Source organism: Haliaeetus leucocephalus, unplaced genomic scaffold, assembly GCF_000737465.1.
Source record: "Haliaeetus leucocephalus isolate CR32 unplaced genomic scaffold, Haliaeetus_leucocephalus-4.0 Scaffold0, whole genome shotgun sequence".
In the NCBI taxonomy this organism is placed as follows: Eukaryota; Metazoa; Chordata; class Aves; order Accipitriformes; family Accipitridae; genus Haliaeetus; species Haliaeetus leucocephalus.
This window is the reverse complement of record NW_010972436.1, coordinates 5,513,627-5,537,674: the sequence shown is the minus strand read 5'-3', so window position 1 is coordinate 5,537,674 and position 24,048 is coordinate 5,513,627. Positions and strand designations below refer to the sequence as shown.

Genomic DNA, 24,048 nt, shown 5'->3' with positions numbered 1-24,048 from the left:
GCCCTGCCCCGGCCGGCGCCGGCCGCCCCGGGCGCGCACTCTGCCCGGGGAGAAACGCCGGGCGACGCTCTCCCGCTCCAAGCCCCCGGGTCTTTATTAGGTTTTCCACAGAGCCCAGCAGAATTTTCCAAGAAAGTTGTTTGCCCGCGTCCCGAGTGCTCACACCGTCCCGCACGGTGCAGCAGGCACTTCAAACCGCAGACGGTTATCCCCAGCGCTTCCACGCTGTCGTTTTCCGATAGTGCCGAAGGAGAGAGATGCAGTCGCTGTCCCGCGCCTCTTCTGCCACCTCGTCATTATTATCATAGCCTGTTTATTTTACCCATTCTTCTTTTTTCGCGGAGCCAGCCCTGAAACCCCTTACTCAGGAAAACCTCTCATTGACTTTGGATGATGTTTTCTCGGGGCAATGTCTGCACAGCGCGGATCCCCGTTGGTTCAGCGTTACAATGAGCCTGTTTGCTCAGTACAAAATGCAGTAGCGCACTCGCAGCGTTGGAAACTTGGCTTTCTGCAGCTGGACGTTCTCCATCCTCATTCACAGCTGCCTCCCAGAGCAGATGGGGTGTGCACTGAGGATGGACATTAATACAACTGTTCTCCTTCATAACAGTTGTGACTTAGGGCTGTAACTGATTAGTTTCTGTCTCTCACAGGACTCCTAAATTTTTTTCTTCAGATGTATTCCAAAAAGACACATGCTGTAGATGACTCCTTTCTGGCAATTCATAAGGCACTGAATAGTGGAATTATAAGTGCCTTCTGTTTAGGGTTTTCCAAGACTACTATAGCGCTTTGTTATTGGGCGTACCCAAGAAATAATTTTGTGTTAACTCTGGTATCAGAAGCTAAGTGGACTATTATAGTTCAGCACCTATGTTTCCTTGCATGCAGTCGCATGGCTGTAACCCATATTTCCAGGGATGAGCACATGCATTCATTCACACACACTTTCTTTTTTCTTTCCATTTCGTCTTCTCCTGCATAAACCGTTAACACTGTATTTAACATTGTTTCCCAGAAGAACCAATAAATCAGCTTTTAGGATCAGCAGCTGGCATTCTAGCTCATGGATTTTTTCTTTCACGTCATGATGTCATTTACTACATCCTCATCAATACAAACCTTTAGCTAGAAGCTATTACTGGACTCTTCATTTCTAAATTTTCTAAATGAAGAGTGATAGCAGCATGAGAATCAGGCGAGTCAAATTCTTCCACACAGAGCTTCCCAATCTAAAATATGCATTTGGACCCTCAAGATAGTGTGGTAGTCAGAAGAGGAGAATTATGAAGTGGCTGGGATCACAGTGTAAGCTCATGTAGACTGGTGATATTAACGCTTGAAAGCTCAACAGAGATCAGTACAGAAAAAAAATTAAAAGGGTCTGAGCCACAAGCTGTTTAAACAATTTTAAGAAGTCAGTCTCTACCTAAAAGAGTAAAAAGTTGGTCAATAAGTTTACATGTTGGTTTTTTTTCTACATCAAACTTTAAAAATCAGAGGGTGGGCCTCAAAAACAGTGTGACTGCCCTTCATATTCTGAGTTCTTTTAAAAATAGATCTGGAGCTTACTGTATTTGTTAGTGTTTTTTTCCAGGTAAGTACATTATACTGAGTTCTGTTTGTAAACTATTTTTTGCCATTGTAACAGCTGAAAATACAGAATATTAAAATATGTAGAGTAGAAATTCTTAACGAATCATGGGACTGCAGGAGCTGAGATTTTATGATTTTATCTGATACCCCAAAACTTGTGATAAAATCACTGACACTAGCCTTAGGAATAGGGGGGAAAGATAGAAATGTGCCTTCATCAGCCTATGCTTTCTTGTGTAGACAAGTAAGAAAGGCAGTATAGACAAACTATCCATTAGCTGGTGCAGGAAAGGGTTAACAGCCTGACCTTCAGACAGAAGCTCTTGTTGACCCTACTCTGCAACACTTGGCTGAAAGGTTATGCCCAAAGGGAGAGCTTGCTAGCAGGAGGGAAAAATCCAAAGAGAAATACTTAGGAAGAGAATACTTCAGCTTCAGAGTCTGGTGGCCTGGCAGAAAGCAAACCCTCATAGCAGACAGTACAAGACTGTAGGACTCATCCACTGAAGGAACCAGACACTAAAAAAAGGACAACTGTTAAAGTCTGATTTGTCCATACAATTTCCCAAAAGGTTTATGGATATAAAAGAATCAGTAGTTAGCAAAACAGTTTCGTATCTAGTAATTCAGCTGCTCAGTAGGAAGGTACATGGAGGAGCTACCTAGTCACTGTCTTAAAGGTAGCACAGAAAGTCACACTGTGGTATGGCACCCTGAGCTGCCAGTGGTGTGGTGCTGGTGCCTCTCCTGCAGCGTGCAACAGCATGAGGCACACATGGGAAGGTCTTGTTACAGGAGGGTCCTTGTAGTCCTTGTCTTGAGTTTACAGTCTTCAGGATACTGTCTTCCCTGCTATCCTAGGATTTTCAGAAATGTTTCTTTCAGTTTATCCATTCTCTTCCCCCCCCCTTTTTTTTTTTCCTGGCTTCTGATTTCTTATAGTCCTTAGTACCTTACAACCATTTCTGCTGGTACTTGTGGGTGATGAGTATTGCCAGTGTACCTTGGAACAGCATGAGTTTCCTGACGATATCAAAGGGAGAATGTACCTCTAAAGCCACAGAGTGACTGTCAGGTAGACCAATCCTAAAACCTAAATCCTAAAACCTAAAAAATATTAGGAAACACACATTTCTTGCCTCAGCAAGTGTCATGAACAAAATCCATCTTCGTAACATTTTACATGTTATTTCCGTAAGCTGTTTCAAACTTTATTGTTGCAATTTAGAAACTTTCAGCGTGAATTAATTAATTCATTCCACTGGTGACATAAGCATTTAGCTTAATTATTATTTTTCATCAGTGATTTTATTCTGTTGATTCATACGCTCTCTTAGTCTCCGCTTTACTTAAAAAACAAGCTGAGCTTTTCTGTTCTCAGAGGAAAGACTTTCCTTTCCCTAGGTTATTGTACCTTCTCCAGCAGATGGGCAGAGGAGAGGGAACAAAATATTTTGAGCGAAAATAGGCTTCAAAGTTCCAGCAGGGCATTTCAAAACCTGTTTTACATCCTGTGTTTGTTTTGCAGGGAGTTTCTGCAATGGAGAAGAGGGAAGGTGATAATCACACCATTGATCAGAATGCAGGTCAGAGCATCTTGCCCAGAAGAAATACAGGAAACCTTAGCAACTTGGTAATGTTTCTGTAAAAAAGCAGCTCATATGTCACACAGAATATTGCAGTCTTTCATTCGCTTTTGTCCAGAAACACTGTGTTCCCATCACACTGGCATATCATCAATACTTCTAAAGTCTTATCACAATATTGACATGAAGAGATAAAAAGATAAAGAACATCTCATTCAATTTAATCACAGTCCATGCTAAAAAACACACAGTTTGGGCCAGCTAAAAACTACATGAGGTTAGTTGCTAGTTGCATTTTACCAGATGAGCAAAGCTCTGTAGAAATAATTTGGGATTTTTATATAGGAATATGAAATTTATCATTGGGGGAGTCTTCATAATTGCCACATTGCATTCAGTAAGTTTTCCACATCACAAAAAAAAGTCCAGAAAAAAAATCCACTCCAGCAGCATTTGCCTCTGTAACTGCTTATGCACAGAAGTAGTTCAAGCTACAACTTTCTAATGTGAATTGTCTCACAGTCTGTGAAATACTGAATTAGGCTTTATAGACTATCTCTTCAAGAAACAAGTATCTATAGGTGAAACTTGGTTCAGGTGTGAATCTCAGTTTGTGTAATTTATACCAACTTCTGAGTCTGCAATGCATACACTACACTCTACTTTTCTGCACAGACTAGAGAATAAAAGTTACTTAGGCTACACCTTCACTGTTACAAAGATATGCTTTCATCATCAGATAAACACATAGTAGCTATTCAGCTAAAAAATCCTAATGAAGACCATGCCCTTTAATTTTACTGTGAGGCACTGTAGACAAGTCAGTTAGACATGTGGGAAATGGGCTACCTTGTCTCCAGTTAGGATTTTACAGCAAGAGAGCAGTGTACATTTTTTATCTCTCTGTTAAAACAAAACACCTATGTATCATTGAAGAACACAAGACTTACACCCACTTACCCTTGCATTATTTACAAGTAGTACCTTGTTTGAATTGACTGCTTAATCAGCTTCAATGTAATATTTGATTCTTAAGAATAAAGGCAGATAATATTGCTGAGATAGGAAGATCTCCTGTATCCTAGCAGAACACTAACTTACAACTTTCAAACTACTAGTATTTGCCTTCCTCAAAACGGACAGTGCCATTTTGCTTTCTGGAGGTCTGGACATCTGCCACATCAGGCATTCTAAAGCTGAGGCATTGCAGCATTAGTTCAGTTTTACTTTATATTTCACTGGAATATTAAAGGACTTATATGTTTATTACCTAATGTTAGCAGTTCTCCACCCCTGGACAGCTGTCTGCTGCATCAATTGCAATGACCTGCTGTTGGTACATGTATTTTCCCTTTGTATGTGTACTGATCATGTACCTCTTCCATGAACTATAATTACGGGACAATCTTTAAATATATTATCTCAGTGTAAAACAGTTTATAATATTACACTAAAATTTTGTACTAGCTTAGCTCCTTCTAAAGTCTGTGATAATTCTGCCAAGATCTTCTGTGAAACTAGAATCAAGCCATGCTTACTTGGCAGCAGAAAATTCAGCTTTTTAAACTGAAGTGACTCAGTCTCATAAGTTCTCATAAAAGTTGAGGACACTATTACATTTGTGAAGGAGAGGAAGAAGACCATGGGACTTGATGCTGGAGTTGACGGATGCACAGCTGGTCTAATATGGTGGATCCCAAACATTTCTACTTACATCCTTATTCCCCCAATTCAATGTCATTAAAATAGGAGTGACTGAATGAAATATTTTATTGTCTCGACTCTGGATTCTGTTATTGTGCATATTATTTGGGCTGCATCAAGACTGTAGCTGAAATTTGACATTTGAAATCTGTGGCTCATATCATAAGAAACTGCAATGATGCTTCACATAATGTAATCATTCTTCCCTTGCAGTGTAGTTAACTGCCTGGAATTAAAATCTCTTTTGAAATCACCACAGATAATGAATAACAAATGAGAAATCTATGCTAAAAGTGCCTTGTTCAACTACTGACTATGCTGTTCAAAACATTATGTTTTCAAGCTACCTTGTCTTTAATAGCGTGTATGTTTTGTATATGGTTTCAGTGCCATGATGGCAAGTACTGTCATTACTGAAGTTTTTAATCTTCTCTTGAATTCACTTGGAATTTCCTTTCTGTCCTTCCCAGAATGTGGATATGCAAGTCACCAATCCACCAGAAGCAGCTGCACTTTTTAATTTGCATCAAGCACACCATTTTGGTGAGTTTGAAGACTCTTCAGAACAACACTGCAAGCAGGACCTGTTCCCCAAGTGGCACCTGCCAATAAAGATAGCATCTGTGATCTCATTATTAACATTTATATACACTGCTATGAGAGATGTCATATATCCTTTTATAATCAGAAAGGAAAATGTTTTCTATAAAATTCCAATCCTTGTCATAAACAAAGTTTTACCAGTGGTTTCAATTACCCTTTTAGCACTAGTATATTTACCAGGAATATTAGCTGCTAGTTTCCAGCTGTACTTTGGCACCAAGTATAAAAGGTTTCCCCAGTGGTTGGATAGATGGATGTTATCAAGAAAGCAATTTGGACTTCTCAGTTTCTTCTTTGCTGCGATGCACGCCTGCTACAGCTTATGCTACCCAATGAGAAGATCATACAGATACAAGCTGCTGAACTGGGCATTCCAGCAGGTACGATGGGCATGCAAATGCCAACCCTTCTGTATTCAGAAAATCTTTGTTTTGGTCATTCAAGCAAATCTGGATGGGAGGGAAAGCCATTTTCATTGCCTTCGTTTGATTTTGAAGCAGATACCCACAGAGCACTGTTAAGGGATGGAGGAGGACCTAGTTGTTAAAGCATGTAATAGAGTCAAGAGTCATCACAGCTGCGTCAGTGTGTATTAAATAAGTCATTTTCTTCATTTGGGATTTATTATCTCTCTGTAAAATGCACGTAATTATACCTGCCTCGCAGGAACATTTAAGTATTTGGCACACTATTAGTTTAGCATGGATTAATCTCTGCACCAGTGGAATCTAACTATCTACAAAAAACAAGCACACACCATTTTTAGACATATTCTTTGTGAAGTGAATTAGCCAGCAATGAAGGAGGGCTGAGCTAAATCACAATAATCTGCACTTGCCAGAAACTAAATTTGTGAACACTGATGGCTCCACTATTGGGCTGATCCACACTAACTTGTTAAAAGATAGAATTTCAATCATGCTTCTGAGTCATGGGATGGCAAAGCTCTTTAAGATCCTCTGTGACTAGAGCGTTCCTAATACTTGCATATCGCCTTGAGTGCCATGAGTATTGCAGTATAAGAAATATTCCAATATAAGGTATAGACTGCAAATGTGCATTTTTGTTACCCTCAAAGTCTAATCTAGAGTTTTATTAAAAGCATAGTATGATGTTAGCAGCTTCTTAAGAATTCTCTAAACAGTCAAACTACCCGTTGAAAACTCTGAAATCAGCCTTACCAGTAATCTGATTTGAATGGATTACCAGAAATTTCCTTGAGATTCCAGTCCTCAAGATGAAGAAATGATCATATTTGGGGCATATTATGCCATGGTGATCACAAGCAGCATCAAAGGGCTGTTATAAGTTCTCATAAATAGGAGAAGCTTTGACATCAGTTTATTAAAATCACAACCATTTCATTCATACCAACCATCATATTCAGTACAGCTGAATGTACCAAGTTGTTGTTTTTAAAAAAATAGAGCCAAACAACTATCCTGGCAGGATACCATCATTAAGAATGCCTGCTGAATTAGCTCCCTAAAATAGTGCTGTTAATATATTTCCTGTTGGTATAATCTCCCAGATATGGTATTTAGCCACAGATGGAATTTTTTTGTCAAAGAATAAGATTTCTCCTGCTGTGAAGGCAGGCTAACAGGCCTCAGAAACAGTCTCTCCTGGGCCAAGATGCTGATGAAGTCTAAATTCTTCTCACGTAAACCCACCTTTGCTCTACAGGTACTAGCGGAGACTTTGTCGTCAGAAGTAAATAGCAGTTACATTCAGAGACATTCAAACAAGCAAAAATACTGTGTTTCTTGGCTTATTTCCTGAATATTATGGTGAAAATAGTTGTATTTCACATAAATGGCTAAGTGTGCCAGTCTGTCATTTTAAATATGGTGTTCTTTTGGCAGGTCAAACAAAAAAAAGAAAACGCCTGGATTGAACATGATGTTTGGAGAATGGAGATTTATGTGTCTCTAGGAATTCTGGGACTTGCTTTGCTGGCCTTGTTGGCAATAACATCAATCCCATCTGTCAGTCACTCTTTGACCTGGAGAGAGTTCCACTACATTCAGGTATGCATAAATGTCATTATTGCATGTCATTAGTCCTCATTGTAGGACTGTATGTTATCAACAAAGACCATTAGGAGTTAGAAATATCAAAGGCAGAGGAGTTACTGAAACGAATCTAAAAGTTTGTTCTGTACTCTTTGTTAAATGCTTTGCAAGAAATGCTTGTTTCATTTGTTATTTTGTCAGGAGAAAAGGCTGTCAGGTTCAGGGTATGAAGTGGGAAGAAAGACAACTCCAAACCACTTTTCGCTCCTCTGACCTGGTGACCAGCAGCAGTTGTCTCTTCAGGACCTATTCTTAGGTCAAAGACCTCTGGTGCTGAAGGCATTTCAGTCATCTTCTGGTCATCTTATGTTTCAGGAATGCCCTGTGTCCTGCTGAATTAGGAGTAGGTGGTATTGAACCAGCCAATGCTGTTCCCATACAGCATGGGATTCCACTACACAAGGAGAATTGCTTGTTGCTCCCTTGGAGCTGTTTCGGCAATTCTTTACTGCCTGAGCAGTACCAGGTGGCTGAAAAGTCCAGGAGAAGGCTTCTGCCCAGTAATAAGTGCAAAGGCTTTCCATCTGCAGCATTGTTAGCTTCATAATCCCCTCCAAAAAGGTGTGTTCGGAAAAGGAGACATCTTAGAGCAGATGCATAATCAAATCCAGCCAGTCCTGAGTTTGCTACAGATGTGCTTGTTTCGTTCACCTAAGTATCTGGTTTGCTGTTAGTTCTCCTGTATTATACGCAGTAATAATCAGTGATGGGTTTGCTGACATCAATATGATCACACTAGAGTTACGCAAGTGTTGAATTAGGTCCCTGAACACCAAAATCTGAAAATTCAGTGACCTACCAAGTATTTAGCATTGGAAAATTTGATCTGAATTTGAAAAGTAGATCTGAAATGTATCTCTTCCTACAATTAGTGATATGAAATTCTGCCCACTCTATGAAGTGCATCATTTGTACGAAAAGTTTTCAGCTCTACAGGGAATCTATATGAACAAGTCTAGCACATGGTTGCTTTCAGTGTTAAATTAGCATGGTGAAGAAACCCAGAAGAGTAATACTAATATATTGGATTAGTTTTATAAACAAATAACCTTTATACTTGAAAATCAGATTCTGTAGATTTACGACTTGGAAAGGCAGTGTTTCACTTCACTGATGACTAATTCCATTTTTCTAACAATATCAAGATTGTTATGCAACAAGAAACTCAAAATTACTAGTAACTCTAGCATAAGATTTTCTTTACTCCTGAATTTTGTAGACATCCTAAGCCAAATTTATCACTGTAAGTAAGTGGAATGAAAGACTTCAGTTTCCTGTAGTTTTGCAATTGCTTTTGTCATAGTGCTAGACTTACTAGAGTTTCTGATTTTAATTGACCTTAAAATTTTTCTTTGCAGTCAATTAAGCCACTTATAAATCTGCTTTTGAACTCATAACAATTTATCACAGAAATAAAGTAATTTAGGATACAGATGACATCTATAAATTGAGATACTGAGAACTGACTGTTTTTCCAGAATAGCCCGTGTCCTGGTTTCAGCTGGGATAGAGTTAACTGTCTTCCTAGTAGCTGGTACAGTGCTATGTTTTGAGTTCAGTATGCGAAGAATGTTGATAACACCGATGTTTTCAGTTGTTGCTAAGTAGTGTTTAGACTAAAGTCAAGGATTTTTCAGCTTCTCATGCCCAGCCAGCGAGAAGGCTGGAGGGGCACAAGAAGTTGGCACAGGACACAGCCAGGGCGCCTGACCCAAACTGGCCAACGGTATATTCCATACCATGGGACGTCCCATCTAGTATAGGAACTGGGAAGTGGGGGCAGGGAATCGCCGCTCGGGGACTAATTGGGTGTCGGTCGGTGGGTGGTGAGCAATTGCCCTGCGCATCATTTGTACATTCCAATGCTTTCATTATTGCTGTTGTCATTTTATTAGTGTTATCGTTATCATTATTAGTTTCTTCTTTTCTGTTCTATTAAACCGTTCTTACCTCAACCCACGGGTTGTGCTTCTTTTCCCGATTTTCTCCCCCATCCCACTGGGTGGGAGGGAGTGAGTGAGCGGCTGCGTGGTGTCTAGTTGCTGGCTGAGGGTAAACCACGACAGCCTGTAATCCGTGATCTCTTCTGTATATTAGCTAAGTATCATCGCAATAGTTGAAAAATATACCTCATCTGTTTTCTCTTGCGGTGGCATAGAGGGGTACAGTTAGATTCTTGAATTATAGTTCTTAAATTTTAGTTCAAAGCCAAAGGTCTCTTCTTTGACTAAGTGTGTTGGTTAAGGCCCTTCCTGATTTCCATATTTGCTTAACAGTACTCTTTTTGCCAAGTTGGAAAAAATAAATAGCCTACTATTTTCTTTCTTTTTTCAGAGCAAGATGGGATATTTAGCTCTGCTGCTGTGCACTGTTCATGCACTGGTGTTTGCTTGGAATAAGTGGGTTGATGTTAACCAATTTATCTGGTATACACCACCTTCATTTATGCTAGCAGTTTTTCTTCCTATTGTTGTTCTGCTTTGTAAATGCATACTGCTCCTCCCATGTTTTAGGAAGAGGATAAAAAAGATCAGATGTGGTTGGGAAGCTAACACACAAACCAATCAAACCAGCATGACTTCCAGACTGTAGATCAAATATGGACATTTCCTGTCTATGTACGTAAATATGCTCAAGGCCATGAAATGTTCACTTGTGAGCTCTGTTTTCATATTTTTCATAGATGTGTCTTTTTCACTTTTCATTTCAACTTCAGGAGTATGGGATATATGATGCAATTTGGACCTTTTCTAAGACAGAAGGTGGAAACATTCATTTTACACTTTAATCTATGCAGTGTTCTGGTATTTGATCATTTCTTTCTTCTGACTCACTGCTTTTAAAATCCAAGGGCTTCATTGCCTCAATCGTAATTCTTTTGTAGGCAAAAGAAATCATAAATCATTGCTCCAGATGACCACAGAAAATAAATAAATGATTACACCACAGAACCCAGGAATGCTTTCTGCTTCCCACAGCCATGTTTGTTCCTTTGTTAAATCTCAGTATTATAATGGGACAACAGCTAAAGTATTTATCATCCCATTCCCCCTTATTGCCTGCATCCTATGTTTCACTCTGCAGAATGGGGACCTTGGCACATAAACCAGACAGAAACTGTATTCCCACCAGGTCTTGAACTTAGACAATTGAGCAAGCAGAATTGCAGGGAACTTTACAAGGTAAATCTCTCCTGAGGCTTGGGCACAGTCTAAAAAAAGAGTTTTTAGACTCAGATCTCCATTTTATACAGAACTAGGTGTGTCTCTGTTTACTTAAAACGATAAAACATTTCCCACTTTTTATTCCATGAACACATTCTTTTGTTTCTGATGCTGGAAATTTTCCATGCTTTTGACCTAAGCCTGCAGCCCTTGACATGTGCTAAACTTTCTTCGCACAAATTATTCCAGTGGGATAACTCATGATGTCAGGTAAATGTGTTTTACTGTTTACTCTAGGGCCAGCACAATTGTGTGACTGGAAGAAAAACATTAAAAATAGACATTTGAATCTTGACATTGATTTGGTGACATTTTCATGTAAAATGGCTTATGAATGTATTTGCTTTTACAAAAAATTTCATATATGCTAATTAAACCTCATTTTCCTTAGGTTGCATAGGTCTGGCTGAATGTTTTAAATGATTAATTCATTTGTTAGTATCTATTTTTAAATATGCAGTAGTTAATATTTTCACCCAGCATCAGGAACATTTCTGCCATTCTCCCTGCATGAGTTGACTAAGACCTGGACTGATGATGCTACCTATTGCTGGGATCATCTGAATGAGGATTGTAATTGGTAATGGCTCTGGTATTAAAACAAACAGGAAAACAATGTAGGTGTAAAAAAATATGTAATACATGGTGTTAATGATTCTGCAGCTAATGATTCTTTTGTACGTTTGTGGACTTTGTACACTGAGTATAAATAACAGACAAATTTAATAGCTACAGGGATACTACATTTTGTATTTTCCTGGTTATAACTCCATTCAGTTATTGCAACTTAAAAGTTGGCCTTGTTATTTGCACTTAATGTAGTACTGTGAAAATAACTGGGGACATGGTGGCCTGTATAGTATAGACTGAAGAGAAGTGAGTGGCATTATGTATGAAATCAGTAATGCATGACAGAGGCAAACACTCTCTAAAACACAGAAAGCTAGTCTGCAATGTGAATCTTAAGAAATTTCTAAAACAGAACGGGAAAAGTATGGTTGTCAATGCATTAGCATTTACATTTCTATAAAACAAATAAATAAAATCTTTTAGAAGTCATGTTAGGGATGAAGAATAATATTTGCCAAAGGCTTATTCAGAATATTACCTGCACTTTGTTGTTGGGAGTCATGAAAAAATTAATAAAATCATTTTTCTAATGGAACAGGTTGAGGCAAGTGCAATGATAAAGAAGTCCCTTTATCTTCTGTATTATCCACTACCTAGTCATAAAGTGTGCTCAAACTTACTACCTAGGACAAAGCTGAGACTGTAAGTACTCCAAGCAACCCCTGTATACATCCGTTGAAAAGAATGATATTTGGTTTTATTGAAATATGTGTTAAATTGTGCTCTCCAGAATCAGCCCTGTTGTTCCCTTACTTAGAAAGTCTGGAGAATTTAATTCAATCTCCAGCTTTGTTAAATTCTGATCGAATACTTGACCTAATTTTTTACAGCTGATCAGAGAAGCCAACCCTTTGACACAGAGGAATATAAACAGCTTCAGGGGTATCAAAGCATGTGGCATAGAGAGCAGAACCTGATCCTTTGTAACTGAAAAGAGGTGAATGACAGCACTTCTTGGAAGAAGCCATTCAAAGCTATTCATATGGCATGTATAAAAACAAAATCAGGGCAAATTAATATGTATATGCATTTAGAGAGCAAAGTAGTTCAGGGGAATGATAATGGGCTTCAAGACTTCACTTTATTATCACCAGTACCAACTGAAATCTTTTGCACAAGGGCTGTGTTATAGATCAGCTAGATCAGTAAGCATTGAGTAGAGGAGTCTGGTCAATATGGTTAAGAAGTTAATAGAAGCTGGAAGTTAAGATTCTGTGCCTTTGGAGTCTGCAGCTTACTGCACAGCAGTAGGATTTAGGCCACTAAGTAATTTTTAAAAATGGGACTTTAATTCCAAAGTTGGTTTGGCCCTTCTGAAATTTTTGCCCAGGTTCTTAAAACATTCTCTCTCTGAATCTGTAAGATATTGTCTAATTTGGAGACTGACAGATCCTTATTGCAAAAATCACTATAGGTACTACTGCTAGAAAACAGACCAAGAACTCCATGAACATGTAAATATAGTATCTATATTCAACATTTCATAAAAAGTTTTTGAGCCATCTGTTCTACTACTTTATCTAAGCAGCAGGAAGGAACTGTTGTCTGTACCATTGTATTTAGTGCATAAAGTCAGAACAGGGCACGTCACAAGCACAGAACTCCTTTCAGGAAGTACTAGAGAAAATGTATGTAATGTACATCTTTATTTGTCTTCTATTCATGGTGCAGCAGTGATAAATTTAGATTCATCCCACTTCAAGTGGCTGAGAAATCATGTCCTAATGAAGCGTTCTACTGTAATACCCTGCTCTCTGCACTTGTTACACACGGTAGTGCAAATTAGCATAACTTCATTAATTTCAATCTGTTAATATGGGTTGAAATCCTAACATAAATTACAGGTGAAAACCAATTTCAAGATCATCACATACTATCCAAACTGACCTTTTACACTCATCGTTCAGCTGGGGACATTAAGCACACTTCAGATTTTTCTCTCTAGCATTGCCCAGGGGCATACCCAGAAATGTCTTCTACCAGCTGAAATTTTCATACTGTCTATCAAAGTTATTCCTAAAATCACACATGACATCCAAACATTCAAGCAGGTTTTTCCCTACTGATTGTCTGAAGTAGGAGCCAGGTTTTCTGTGTCACAGCTAGCAATTTCTCTAGAAACCACCACTGGATGCTTACAGGCAGAATTTGAGACCTCATATCAAGTCTCTTCCCTGCTTTTAAGTCTTTAGTAAACTACTTCTAAGTAACTCACTTCCCAATCTGCAGAACTGGAGCAGTAACATTTTACAGGACATTGCAACAGTATTTTCAAGCTTTTAAGGCATTCAGATACAATAGTGAGGGGGGAGGGTCATGTAAGGTCTATAAAGGGCTATGGAAGAAAATGCTATTGACAGTATTTTTTTTCTTCCTTTGTAATAGACATGATTTAGTTCAACACAAAATAACTGCATATGTTCCTTTTAGTTTATGTTTATGTACCTATTTCAAAATTCAGTGTATTAATATGCCTATATACTACTGTAATACATAAAATCAACATGTGTGCAAATTTTAGGCACTTATTTGTATACCATTGATTACTTTTATAAAACTGTGCATTATTAAATGCTTTAGTGTATGCTGTAGCTGCCATTGTGTCATATACATCCAGGGTATAAGAGTAAAAAGGCACAGTAGACTCTAGAAGAGCTGCTGCCATGAACCATAAAAACGGCTTCAGTCAAGGGAAACCATTCTCCCCATGCTGGTGCAGAGCCTGGAGTCTCCAAAGGAGAGAAGACAAAGATGTGAAAAGCAAAATGGACACTTTCATAGGGGGATGTAATGAAAGCACATTTTTCCTGACAGATCTTTTAACTGACAGACTGCATATTCTAGCATTCAGAGGAGATTTTGTGAGAAGGAAGAGAAAGCTGAGCTAGTTGTGGAGTGCTTTGGAGGGAGACCTATGATCCCTGAAAACACTGATCGAAGACCAGGAAAAGCTCAAGAATGGTGAGGGCATAGAGTAGAGGAAAGGAATACAGGCATATTTTTGAGTAAGAATCCATCACTCTCGTGTAAGTGGTTCTGCAATGCCTCTGCGAAGGCTACAAAGTACTTCCTTCAGTTGTTGTATGTCCCTGATGTATTTAAGTCAGAGAAAATTGAAACTCTGGAGAGACACTCATAAATTGTTGAAGGGACTTGAGGAATTTTATGCCAAGTTTACCTGGGGTAGTCAGATCCCAGAATACTATTCTCTAGAAGTGGTACAAACAATCAGTGCCCAGAAAGCTAGAGCCAGGGCTGTGCTGGCTATAGTTTAACGTAAATTCCTGTTGACAGCAGCATTTACTGTAAGCAGTCCCTCCCTTTGGCCACCCTTCTCTGTTCTCTCAGTTCTGCAAGTGTTTAAAGCTACAGAGTTAATCAGACCAGGCAATTGGATCCAGCTGAAAAGTAATGCAGGGAAAAGAATGATTCAGCCAGATCCATACACTGGTCTCATTCACCTGACAGCCACGCACATATGCCAGCAGGAAGGACAGGAAGAGGAATGGCGTAAAGGGGCAGCTTAACTTAAACCAGCTTAAACTGCACAGTTGCAAGTGCTTCTAAAATTCAAAACTTGTTATTTCATCCTATTTCAGCAGCAAGAATATTTCATTGCTTCACTTATTTGTCATGTTCTTAGTTTTCCATGAATCACTAGGCAAAAATGTGTTCTAGAAATTGTCACCAAAAACATACAAAACTGACTGACCTCTACATGACTGTGGACTGCGTGGCTTCATTTGTAGAGATGATGATCTCACGTCTTCCCTTCTTTTCTGCTACATCCATGGTTTCTAGTACAGTCCCTTGATAACATGAAATGTTATGTTAACCATTTTTGAAATTCAGACTAATTTCTGTTAAGCTGATTTTGTTAAAATGGCATTGAGAGAATCATTTAAAAGAACAAAACAAAACAAAAAGACAGATTTTTTAAAACATGCGGAATCCACCCCTGGAGAATATAGTCTGCTGTCGTCACTGTAAGTGTCTGGCAAAGGCTGATCATTGCCACTGATTTTTTTCAGTAGTGGCAGGATTTCTTCATCCCATCAGCATGCTTTGTTGCCGATGGCAAAATAATTTCTTTTGGTGAGACCTTGGACTCTTTAAAAAAATCTTATTGAATTCAGTTGCATCAGAGTTCAACTTCTGCATCATTGTTTGAACTTTTCCGTAGATTGAATGTCACATTTGAGTGGGGGTGATGAGGCTACTTTATTAAGTATGCATAATAAGTTTTCAGAGATTTTCAAATGAAAGTATATAAAACCAGTCAGTGAACAAAACTATAAATTTATAAAAAAGACCTCAGCTACTTCCAATAAAGATGATGCAACAGAAGATACAGTTGTTTTGTCTTTTTTTTGTTTGTTTCTTTTTATGTATATTTCATCTTTGTAGCACGGAAGTATATTACTGAGATAAATATGCTATATCCTTGACTTGATTAAAGATGTGTAGTCCCTGTGGGACTGGTAGAATACTACCATTGCTGCTGGTAGAAGTATTTGGTCCTCAAATTTCATCTTTTGACCTCATTATTAAAAAAGAAGTGAGGCAAGTGTGGACTTTTTTTGCACTGGACAGTCAATCTTGTATTTTGCAGTCATGTGCAGTCTTTATATACATTCTTACACTGTTTTGTTGGATGTACTCTACTGAAAAAGAATTTTCCATGTGAAAGTGTCCATTACTTGAAATGCTGAGAAGTATCTAATTGCTGGACTTAAGGAATGGCCACATAACCCATCTCTAATTTTTTCTCTGCCTTTTTTTCCAGTCCTGTGACATATATACAACTGAATGGCATTTCTCTCTTGCATGTCCACCTGTACCTGTGCATATACCAGAATAACTTTTGAACAGTGCATCTCATTCATTCAAAAATATTCTAAGTGTTCTAACAGAAAATCTTTAACAAGAAAAAAAAACAAGAAGCCAGAAGGGTAGAAAAACAAGCCACTTGCAGGGCACCTCAAGCACCTCTGCAAGAGTTTAGCAGTCTAACAATTGTTTGACAGCACCCATAATTAAAATAATGATGGCTTTCTCTTCTGCCTTCTAATTTTCAATAGACTTAGTACATTCACAAGGATATGAACATCCTAAATTATTTATTCCCAGATAATTAATGACAGACAAAAGGGTATTCTGGGGCAGAGGAAGTCTGGGACTATGAAGCTATGCAAACAGGCATTAACATGGAATGGGAAGGAACAGGACAATTGGAGATCTGGGACAATGAGGAGAGGAGACTTTGCAAGTGCTCAGATTTTCTTATGAGAGGAAAGAGTAAAGAAGCCAAATGGATATTGAAGGGGGAAAATAAGTAGGTGGAGGATACTGAATAAGATGAATGCAACATCATCAAGATAGTAGGGAACAGAAATCCTTAGTTGGGGAGATGGGTAAAATGGAGGACAAGTGAATGACAGATGGGAGAGAGTCTGAAAAAATTGAAGTGAATCCTTGAAACAGAGGGGATATGAGGGTTGGTTATCCACATGGAGCTGGGGAATGGCATGAACAAATACAAAGAGGCCAGGTGTGTGCAGAGTTTGGCCTGCAGAACCTATTAAGTTGCAACCACTTCTCCATCCTTGAAATACCATTTGAGGCATTTCTGGGGAAATCTGTTCAAATTCCACTGATAGGTATGAACACCAGCAAGGTTGTAAGTGGCTCTGTGACTTGGAGGAATTATTCTCTGAGATGTAGCCCTATGATTTTATTATGGATGAAGAACACTGTTTCTGAAGCTGGGGAGATATGAGTCATAGATATTGCTCCACTCTTCATAACAATCTAAATATAAACTGAGTTATCTTCAAACAGATTGTGCTTATAGTGGAGCAGACATGGCTGCTTTACTTCCTGGTAAAGTGTACAGTATGTTGTGCTAAATGAAGGAAAACATTTATGTAAGACACAATGAAGCTAAGCCATTCTTAAACATTACTTATGCAAAATAAGGAGCCAACTGAAACCAGAATTAGATGGTCCATTAGACTATATTCAGAAAAGTAATTCGTAATAACTTTAGTTTTATCCTTGTTCTGATATCGCTATTCTATTGCAAATATTTAATCCTCACCATTTAGTTCTCGCAGAGGCAAAACTCCCAGTGAAATCAATGGGACTTTTACTTAGCTATTCAGAGTCAAGTTTGTCCCCTGCAGTCATATAAATACTTCAGGTCTGCATTCTCCTTGACACAATTACCAATAAATTGTTCACCTTCTCCACTGTTTGGGATGGACTCTATTCTGCTGTTTACCCACCATCAAGACAGCTTTATCAAGGGAACAGCACTAAAATTTATTACCATTTCTCCATTACCAGAGCCTGGCCTGGAGCACTCCATATCACAACACAGCAGCTTAACCACAAAATCTCCTCCTCACCAACGGCCCAGCTTCATTCGGCCCTTTTTTAACATCCTATGCTTGTTTAGTTATTTCTAAGTTCCTGCCTGAAAACTCTTTCACATAATTGGGTTCTTACACCTTTCTGACACTGAGTTGCTAAAAGAATAAGGGAAAATTGGTGGTGGGGAACGCCAGTGGTGAGGAAGAGGAAAATGACGTACATAGGGTAAGCAGGAATGGGATACACTTAGCTACTAGAATGAGGTGAGGGTGGGTGAATGAAGCAGGGTGAAACTGAGAGCCCATAAATATTTTCAGAGATGGAAGGGGGGTATCATATACTGACTGGCCCTTTTAATGCCCTTTTCCCTCTGTTTTCTCATTCTTATTCCTCCCTGATCCACCTTGATCACTTGCTTTCCCCACCTTTGGTCCTTTTCCTAAACAACCCACAGGAAGTCTTGCACATTCTCACAATCCCCTTAAAATAGCCCATAATAATTTTCAGATAATTTTCTTCCCCTTGCATACCATAACAAGTCCCACATCCCTTTAAGAAAACACCTCTTTAGTTCACATTACATTTTGGGGGAAAAAGTTTCTTCCCTTGATCACCTTGGTGGGTTTCACCCCAGGGACAATGATCTGGTCACTCCCGTTGGATGGTGTTGGCAGTAGGCAGTTTGGCTTCATTTGCTGAGGTTCCTTTGCCTGTTACCGCCCCTCTGACCCTCGCTGGATCTTTGTATTCACCATGATTAGCCTTTTATCATTTAACCTAACAGTACAGAGAAGAGAATCTCAGGTGATCAAGGTGTGGAGCAGCTGCTTTACAGGAATAGACTAAAAAGGTGGAAGCTCTTCAAATGAGAGAGGAGAAGGTCGAAGGGGATAAAACCAAGGTTTACGAAATGTTGAAGACAGTGGCTAAGATAAACACAGAACTTTTTCACCGAATCCACATTACCAGGACCAGAGATGATTCAATGAAACTAGCAGATCAATTTACAACTGATTAAGAAAGTACATCTTTATGCAGTGGGCAGAGAACCTCTGGAGCTTGCTGCCACGGAGGGCTGTGGAGGCAAACAGCATCAGCAGGTTCAAAAGGGGGTTAGACAAATTCAGAACCAACAGCCCCTAAAGCAACACTAAGAGGACTTTGCAGGCATGTACCCTATGATATCACTAAGACAAATATGGATTTGGGAGGATAGTACAAAATACAGAAGCCAGGCTTGCACGCTCTCTTTAAACAGCATTTTGTTTTGCTGCTCTTGAACATGTACTAATGGGTTAGATAGGCTATTGGTCTAACCAAGTAGGGTGTTTCTTATGTTCCTATACTTGGAGAGGAAATCTCTCAGACTGATACACTCCTCTAAGTTTTATGGCTGGAAAACAAATGTGTTGGGAATGACAACTTAAATCCTGAAGAAAAAGCTATTGCCTTGATCTTGAAAAGAACTGCTTAACTCTCAGGCTCTGTAGCAACTCACTGCCCTCAGTTCATTTCTGTGGAATTAACTACATAAATCTTCACAGGACTGAGAACAGAATCAGTATTTCATTGTTCTATAAAGATACAGATTTTCATCTCACAGTGCTAAGTTGCTGTTGAATTATCACAGTTTCATTTTTATTTGTCAGGGAGTATTTTACACAGCTGGCATGGTCCCATTCAGTGAAACAAAATGTTCAGAATAAAGTAACTGAAGACCTAACCTATGATAATGTACATATAATAAGAAGGTTACAAATATTTTACATGTTAAGTGATATATCTCTATGTTTTCACAACCACGATGCTACATATTGCACAGTGTCATCTTGATTAATTTTCATTTTGCTTCTGCTCTCAAGAAAAACTTGTGGTCTGCAGCTTTGTGAAGGAAAATTGAATTCAAAGAGCTAAAATCCTGTCAGTAAAACAAACACGCTAGTCTTAGGCTGTCAAATGGTGGTCAAGCCATAATCTAGCCTATGTTTCCCTCAGCTACTTTAGCATTCAGGCAAGTATTATCATCTTTTAAATGAGTTTTTCAGTTTTGCAATAGCCATGCTTCCCTACGAAGAATGTATGTCTGTTCTGGGTTAACAAGTCAACTGACAGAAAGTTTTGCTCTGGATTTAATTGTTTGCATTACAAAAGTAATCTATTTTTCCTCTGGCTTTGGGTCCAACAATTATTGCAGGCACAAGATCACACTTTTAGAACCCACTGTCTCACTTTGTAGATGCCTTCTAAGATGAGCAGCCACAAACCAAGAAGAAAAATTTTGACCTTCTATAACTTAGACCACAAAGCAAATGTTGTTTCAGAGTTACAGGGAGAAGTGGAAAGGTCATACATGACCTTGTGCTCATACAAAGCCAAGAACAAAGGTCTTGAAACCCTTTAACTGGGCTTCAACAATAGCTATGGAAAACCATATTCCGAGAAAGCTAGGAGAGGTTTCCTTCCTTCAGCTTCTTTCTGGTGAATAAAATTAATCTGCTAGATCATAAAAGAAGAAACAATCCTCACTGTTTTTCTACTCAGATTGCCTTAGAAATAGAACTGTAAGCCTGGATCTCCTGTACTTCTGGTTGCTTTGGGTTTTGGGTTTTTTTTGTGGGGGTCCCCTGTTTTGGACAAATCACCCTTAATTTGGGTATCCTCTTGGGAAGAGGATACCTTGTCTTGTTTTGCATGACTTCCTATGATTTCTCAACGATGGCTTATTAAATGTGCTTGATAAAGTCTTTCCTTCTCTTTCCTTCATTCTGTCTTTCTCTTTTTTCTCTCTTTTTTCTTTTTTCTCTTCTCTCTTCTCTTCCCTTCCCTTGCCCTTCCCCCCTGCCTCTCCTCACCTCACCTCCTTTCTCCTCCTCAAAAGAATATCTAAATGTTTTTATTTATGTATTTCAGTTTGTCCTTCTTTCCTAGCTTTTGACTACTAAAATTCAGATCCTACAGGGTCTGAAAGAAGTAGTGATACCTGCATGGTTAGTGAAAAGGGGACATCACAAATTGATGAAATCCAGAGTGAAGGAAGGGAAGAGGTTTTAGCTGAGGTATTTACCATTCATTTTTGTTCTTTGTTTAGTTAGTGGTTAGGTTTTTTAAAAAAAAACAGTATCTTTATTAAAAACCAACATATTTTCAAGTAAACAATGACATCAGATTAAAAAAAAATCAGAAAGAAGCAAAGAACAAAACTACCATTTGTTTCTACAAAAGAAAGTAAAAATAGGTTTCAGTTTTCTAAATCTCTCAGATCAATTTTGACCTTATAAAGAATGGGTAAGAGGTGTAAGTTTTATTTTTAGAGTAATTGCAGGCTGCCATAAGAAAAAATTAGTTGGCCTGAATGTTCCTGGCTGGGAAATACTGTATTTTTCTGCTAAGTTACAAAATTAGCTGTGTTGAGGGTGGTATGCCAGAAATGATTGTATTTGGGTTTGTTGCCCTTATAGGAAGCAAATTTTTGTGTGTTTGTTTTCACTCTCTTTCCACGGGGAAATCCCCGGGGCTTTGCTTTCCCCTTGCCAAGAGGAAGAACCAGAATATCTGTTTCCATTTGCCAATTGGAAACTCCTTTGTTATGTTCCATCCCTTAAAGGAAGAAATAATAATGCTGCCCTGGACTTTGCTAAAGAAAGAAAAACACCTGCTAAGAGCAAATAATATTTTTTTTAACAGATTGTTTAAGATAGCCCTTTAACAGGATATCTGAGAATTATGTTGCCCATAGATCTTTGTATATAATTTGAGAGAACTGTAACTATCCAATTTCATCCTCTCACTAAAGAGACATGGTCCAATTTTTCAGAGAGTTTAATTATACAAAAGGTACATATATACCCTTGCTCTCATGCTAAACTGCATGCAAAATGGGGACCTCTTTATGGTTCTCCTGCTTGAATGGATCAGTTACACAGCAATGGAAGGGAGGCTGCAGCTGTTTTAGTCCCAATTTCAAATAAGGATATTCAAACTGCAAAACCTCAAAAAGGTGCAAGGAAAACATAGGACCAAGCTAAATCCCTCAAACTGCCTTGATTTTAATTGTTAAATGTACTAGATATCAAGTTAGTGGTGTCTGTGCAAGAGGCTGGTAAATGACCACAACTCAAAAGTTTCCTCATTTACCCCTATGCACAAAGGCTAAAGCTAGGTAGGTTTGCACAGAGTAACAGGAGAAACAACTGGAGAAGAATTGAACTATGTAGGTGAGAAATGACACTGAATGACATCCATGGGAACCCAAGTGGGTTAGGTATGAAAGACCAGGGTCAGAGATGGCACACCCTACATAGCACAGGCTGGAAGACAGAACCTGTGACGTTTTCACATGGAAAATGTACCTAGTGAGCAATCACAGGCGCAACAGCTGCACAAGAAACAGGTAACAGAATTCAAGGATCATTAACCATTTACTATATCTGTGTAAGAAAAAAGCCCTCTCCTTGTTACAAAATCAACACAGATCTTCTAATGCATCATCTCCTAAAGGTCTCCGTCTTCTGATCAAGAATTTATGGTGCAGTAATAATACAAAAAAATCCCACAAACATTCAGACTTACAGCCTTCCTATTAAAACTATAATTCAAATAAATTAAGAATGCTTATTTTAATGTCAATACTTTTATGGCTACAAGAGTCACATAAAGTAGCATATAAGGACAATCAGCCACAAATAATATGAACATTCTGCTTTTTTCTTTTGATACATTTTTTAGTTGGACTAAAATTTTTGAGCTCATACTACTGTAGTTGTACTGGCCACAGAAAAACAAGCTTAGGATAATGACTTTTGAATCAATAGTAGAGAAAAGGACAATATTAGAACATGAAACTGAAGGGCTGATATGCTAGTTATAGACACAGAAAGGGCCAATTCATTTCTGAGTAGTCTGTGAATGGACTCACCTTTCCATTGACTTCCATGGAATATCAACCCTGTCCTCACTGTCTGGGAGCTGAAAATGCGATTTGGAAAAACAGGCAATAGGTTTTCTGTGCACCTGTTTACCAAATTAAAAAATACTTTAAAAATACACACTTTCAATGTCAGGAAAATGACTTATTTAATAACTGGGGGGAAATGGCTTCTGAACTACAACAGAAAAGTTTCTCAGCCCTCTTTTCCAGTTCTACAGCATGGTTGTTTGTGATTATATATTGAAACAAATGTTTGAATTGATTAAATGGTTCATTCTGCTTAAGTCCTCAATTAATGCAATACAGAAACAAGCCAGTATGCACACACAAAGGATGAAAACAGGTACGTTCAGTGTTTCACTGCGATCATATGGCTCCTTTTCAGTCATGTGTGCATGTGTTAGTTTTTTGCTGCAACATGAGAGACATACATCATTATACGTGTTGGTCAGTTTTAAATGTGTTAAACACAAAGGGTTGAGGGTTACACATTGTCATATATACAGCACAGCCTAATGAAAGATGGAATTTATTTGGTAAACCAGAAAATATTAAAATCAGAAGCTTCACATTTTCACAAAAAAAGCTCCATGTATTTTCAGCTGGAAATTTCCTTGGCCAAGCAATGTAGAGTTCAGATCTTGAGGTTTAGCTTCGCTTTTACGTGGCTGAACCCTGTATGGCCTCTCATTTTGTTTAACACTGAAATCAGAGCACAACTCCCACCTGCGCAGAGTACACCGGGTGCGCAGCAAACGTGGGGAGCAACCTCCCCACTATCCACACCCAGAGAAGCTGGCCTGGGCGGCAGGGACATCCAACACCGCCTCAGAATAAATTTTTCACGATGAGGGTGGTGAAACACTGGCACAGGTTGCCCAGAGAGGTGGTAGATGCCCCATCCCTGGGAACATTCAAGGTCAGGTTGGACGGGGCTCTGATCTAGTTGAAGATGTCCCTGCTCATTGCAGGAGGGTTGGACTAGAGGGTCTTTAAAGGTCCCTTCCAACCCAAAGTATTCTATGATTCTATGACTCTATGATTCCTCACCTGCAGCCGGCACCGGCTGAGAGCCAGCAGCACCCTTCTGCCAGGAGAGAATAAGGAAAAGCAGCCGGAGGAGGGTTGCCGCTGAAGAACAAACCAGGGCCGGAGCAGCCGAGACAGGGCCGGGCCCGGGGGGAGAGGCACGTTTCCCCTCAGGGCCGGTGAGCTCGCCCAGGGACCGGCGAGGTCCCCGCGCCGTGTCGGGGGACCCTGCGTCTGGGTCTGCGTGTGCTTGGGGCGTTGCGGAGGCCTGAGGGGTTTGTGGCCGGGGGGCAGTG

At 39.1% G+C, this 24,048-nt stretch overlaps 1 protein-coding gene across 1 annotated transcript; it reads left to right on the top strand.

Moving 5' to 3' along the window:
- Positions 1–676: 676 nt before the first annotated feature.
- On the top strand, positions 677–10,629 carry STEAP1 (six transmembrane epithelial antigen of the prostate 1). Its single transcript, XM_010574576.1, has 6 exons — positions 677–743; positions 1,800–1,807; positions 3,128–3,232; positions 5,360–5,872; positions 7,358–7,522; positions 9,902–10,629. The coding sequence occupies exons 1-6, from the start codon at positions 680–682 to the stop codon at positions 10,157–10,159; spliced, it is 1,113 nt and encodes a 370-aa protein (XP_010572878.1). The 5' UTR covers positions 677–679; the 3' UTR covers positions 10,160–10,629.
- Positions 10,630–24,048: the final 13,419 nt, after the last annotated feature.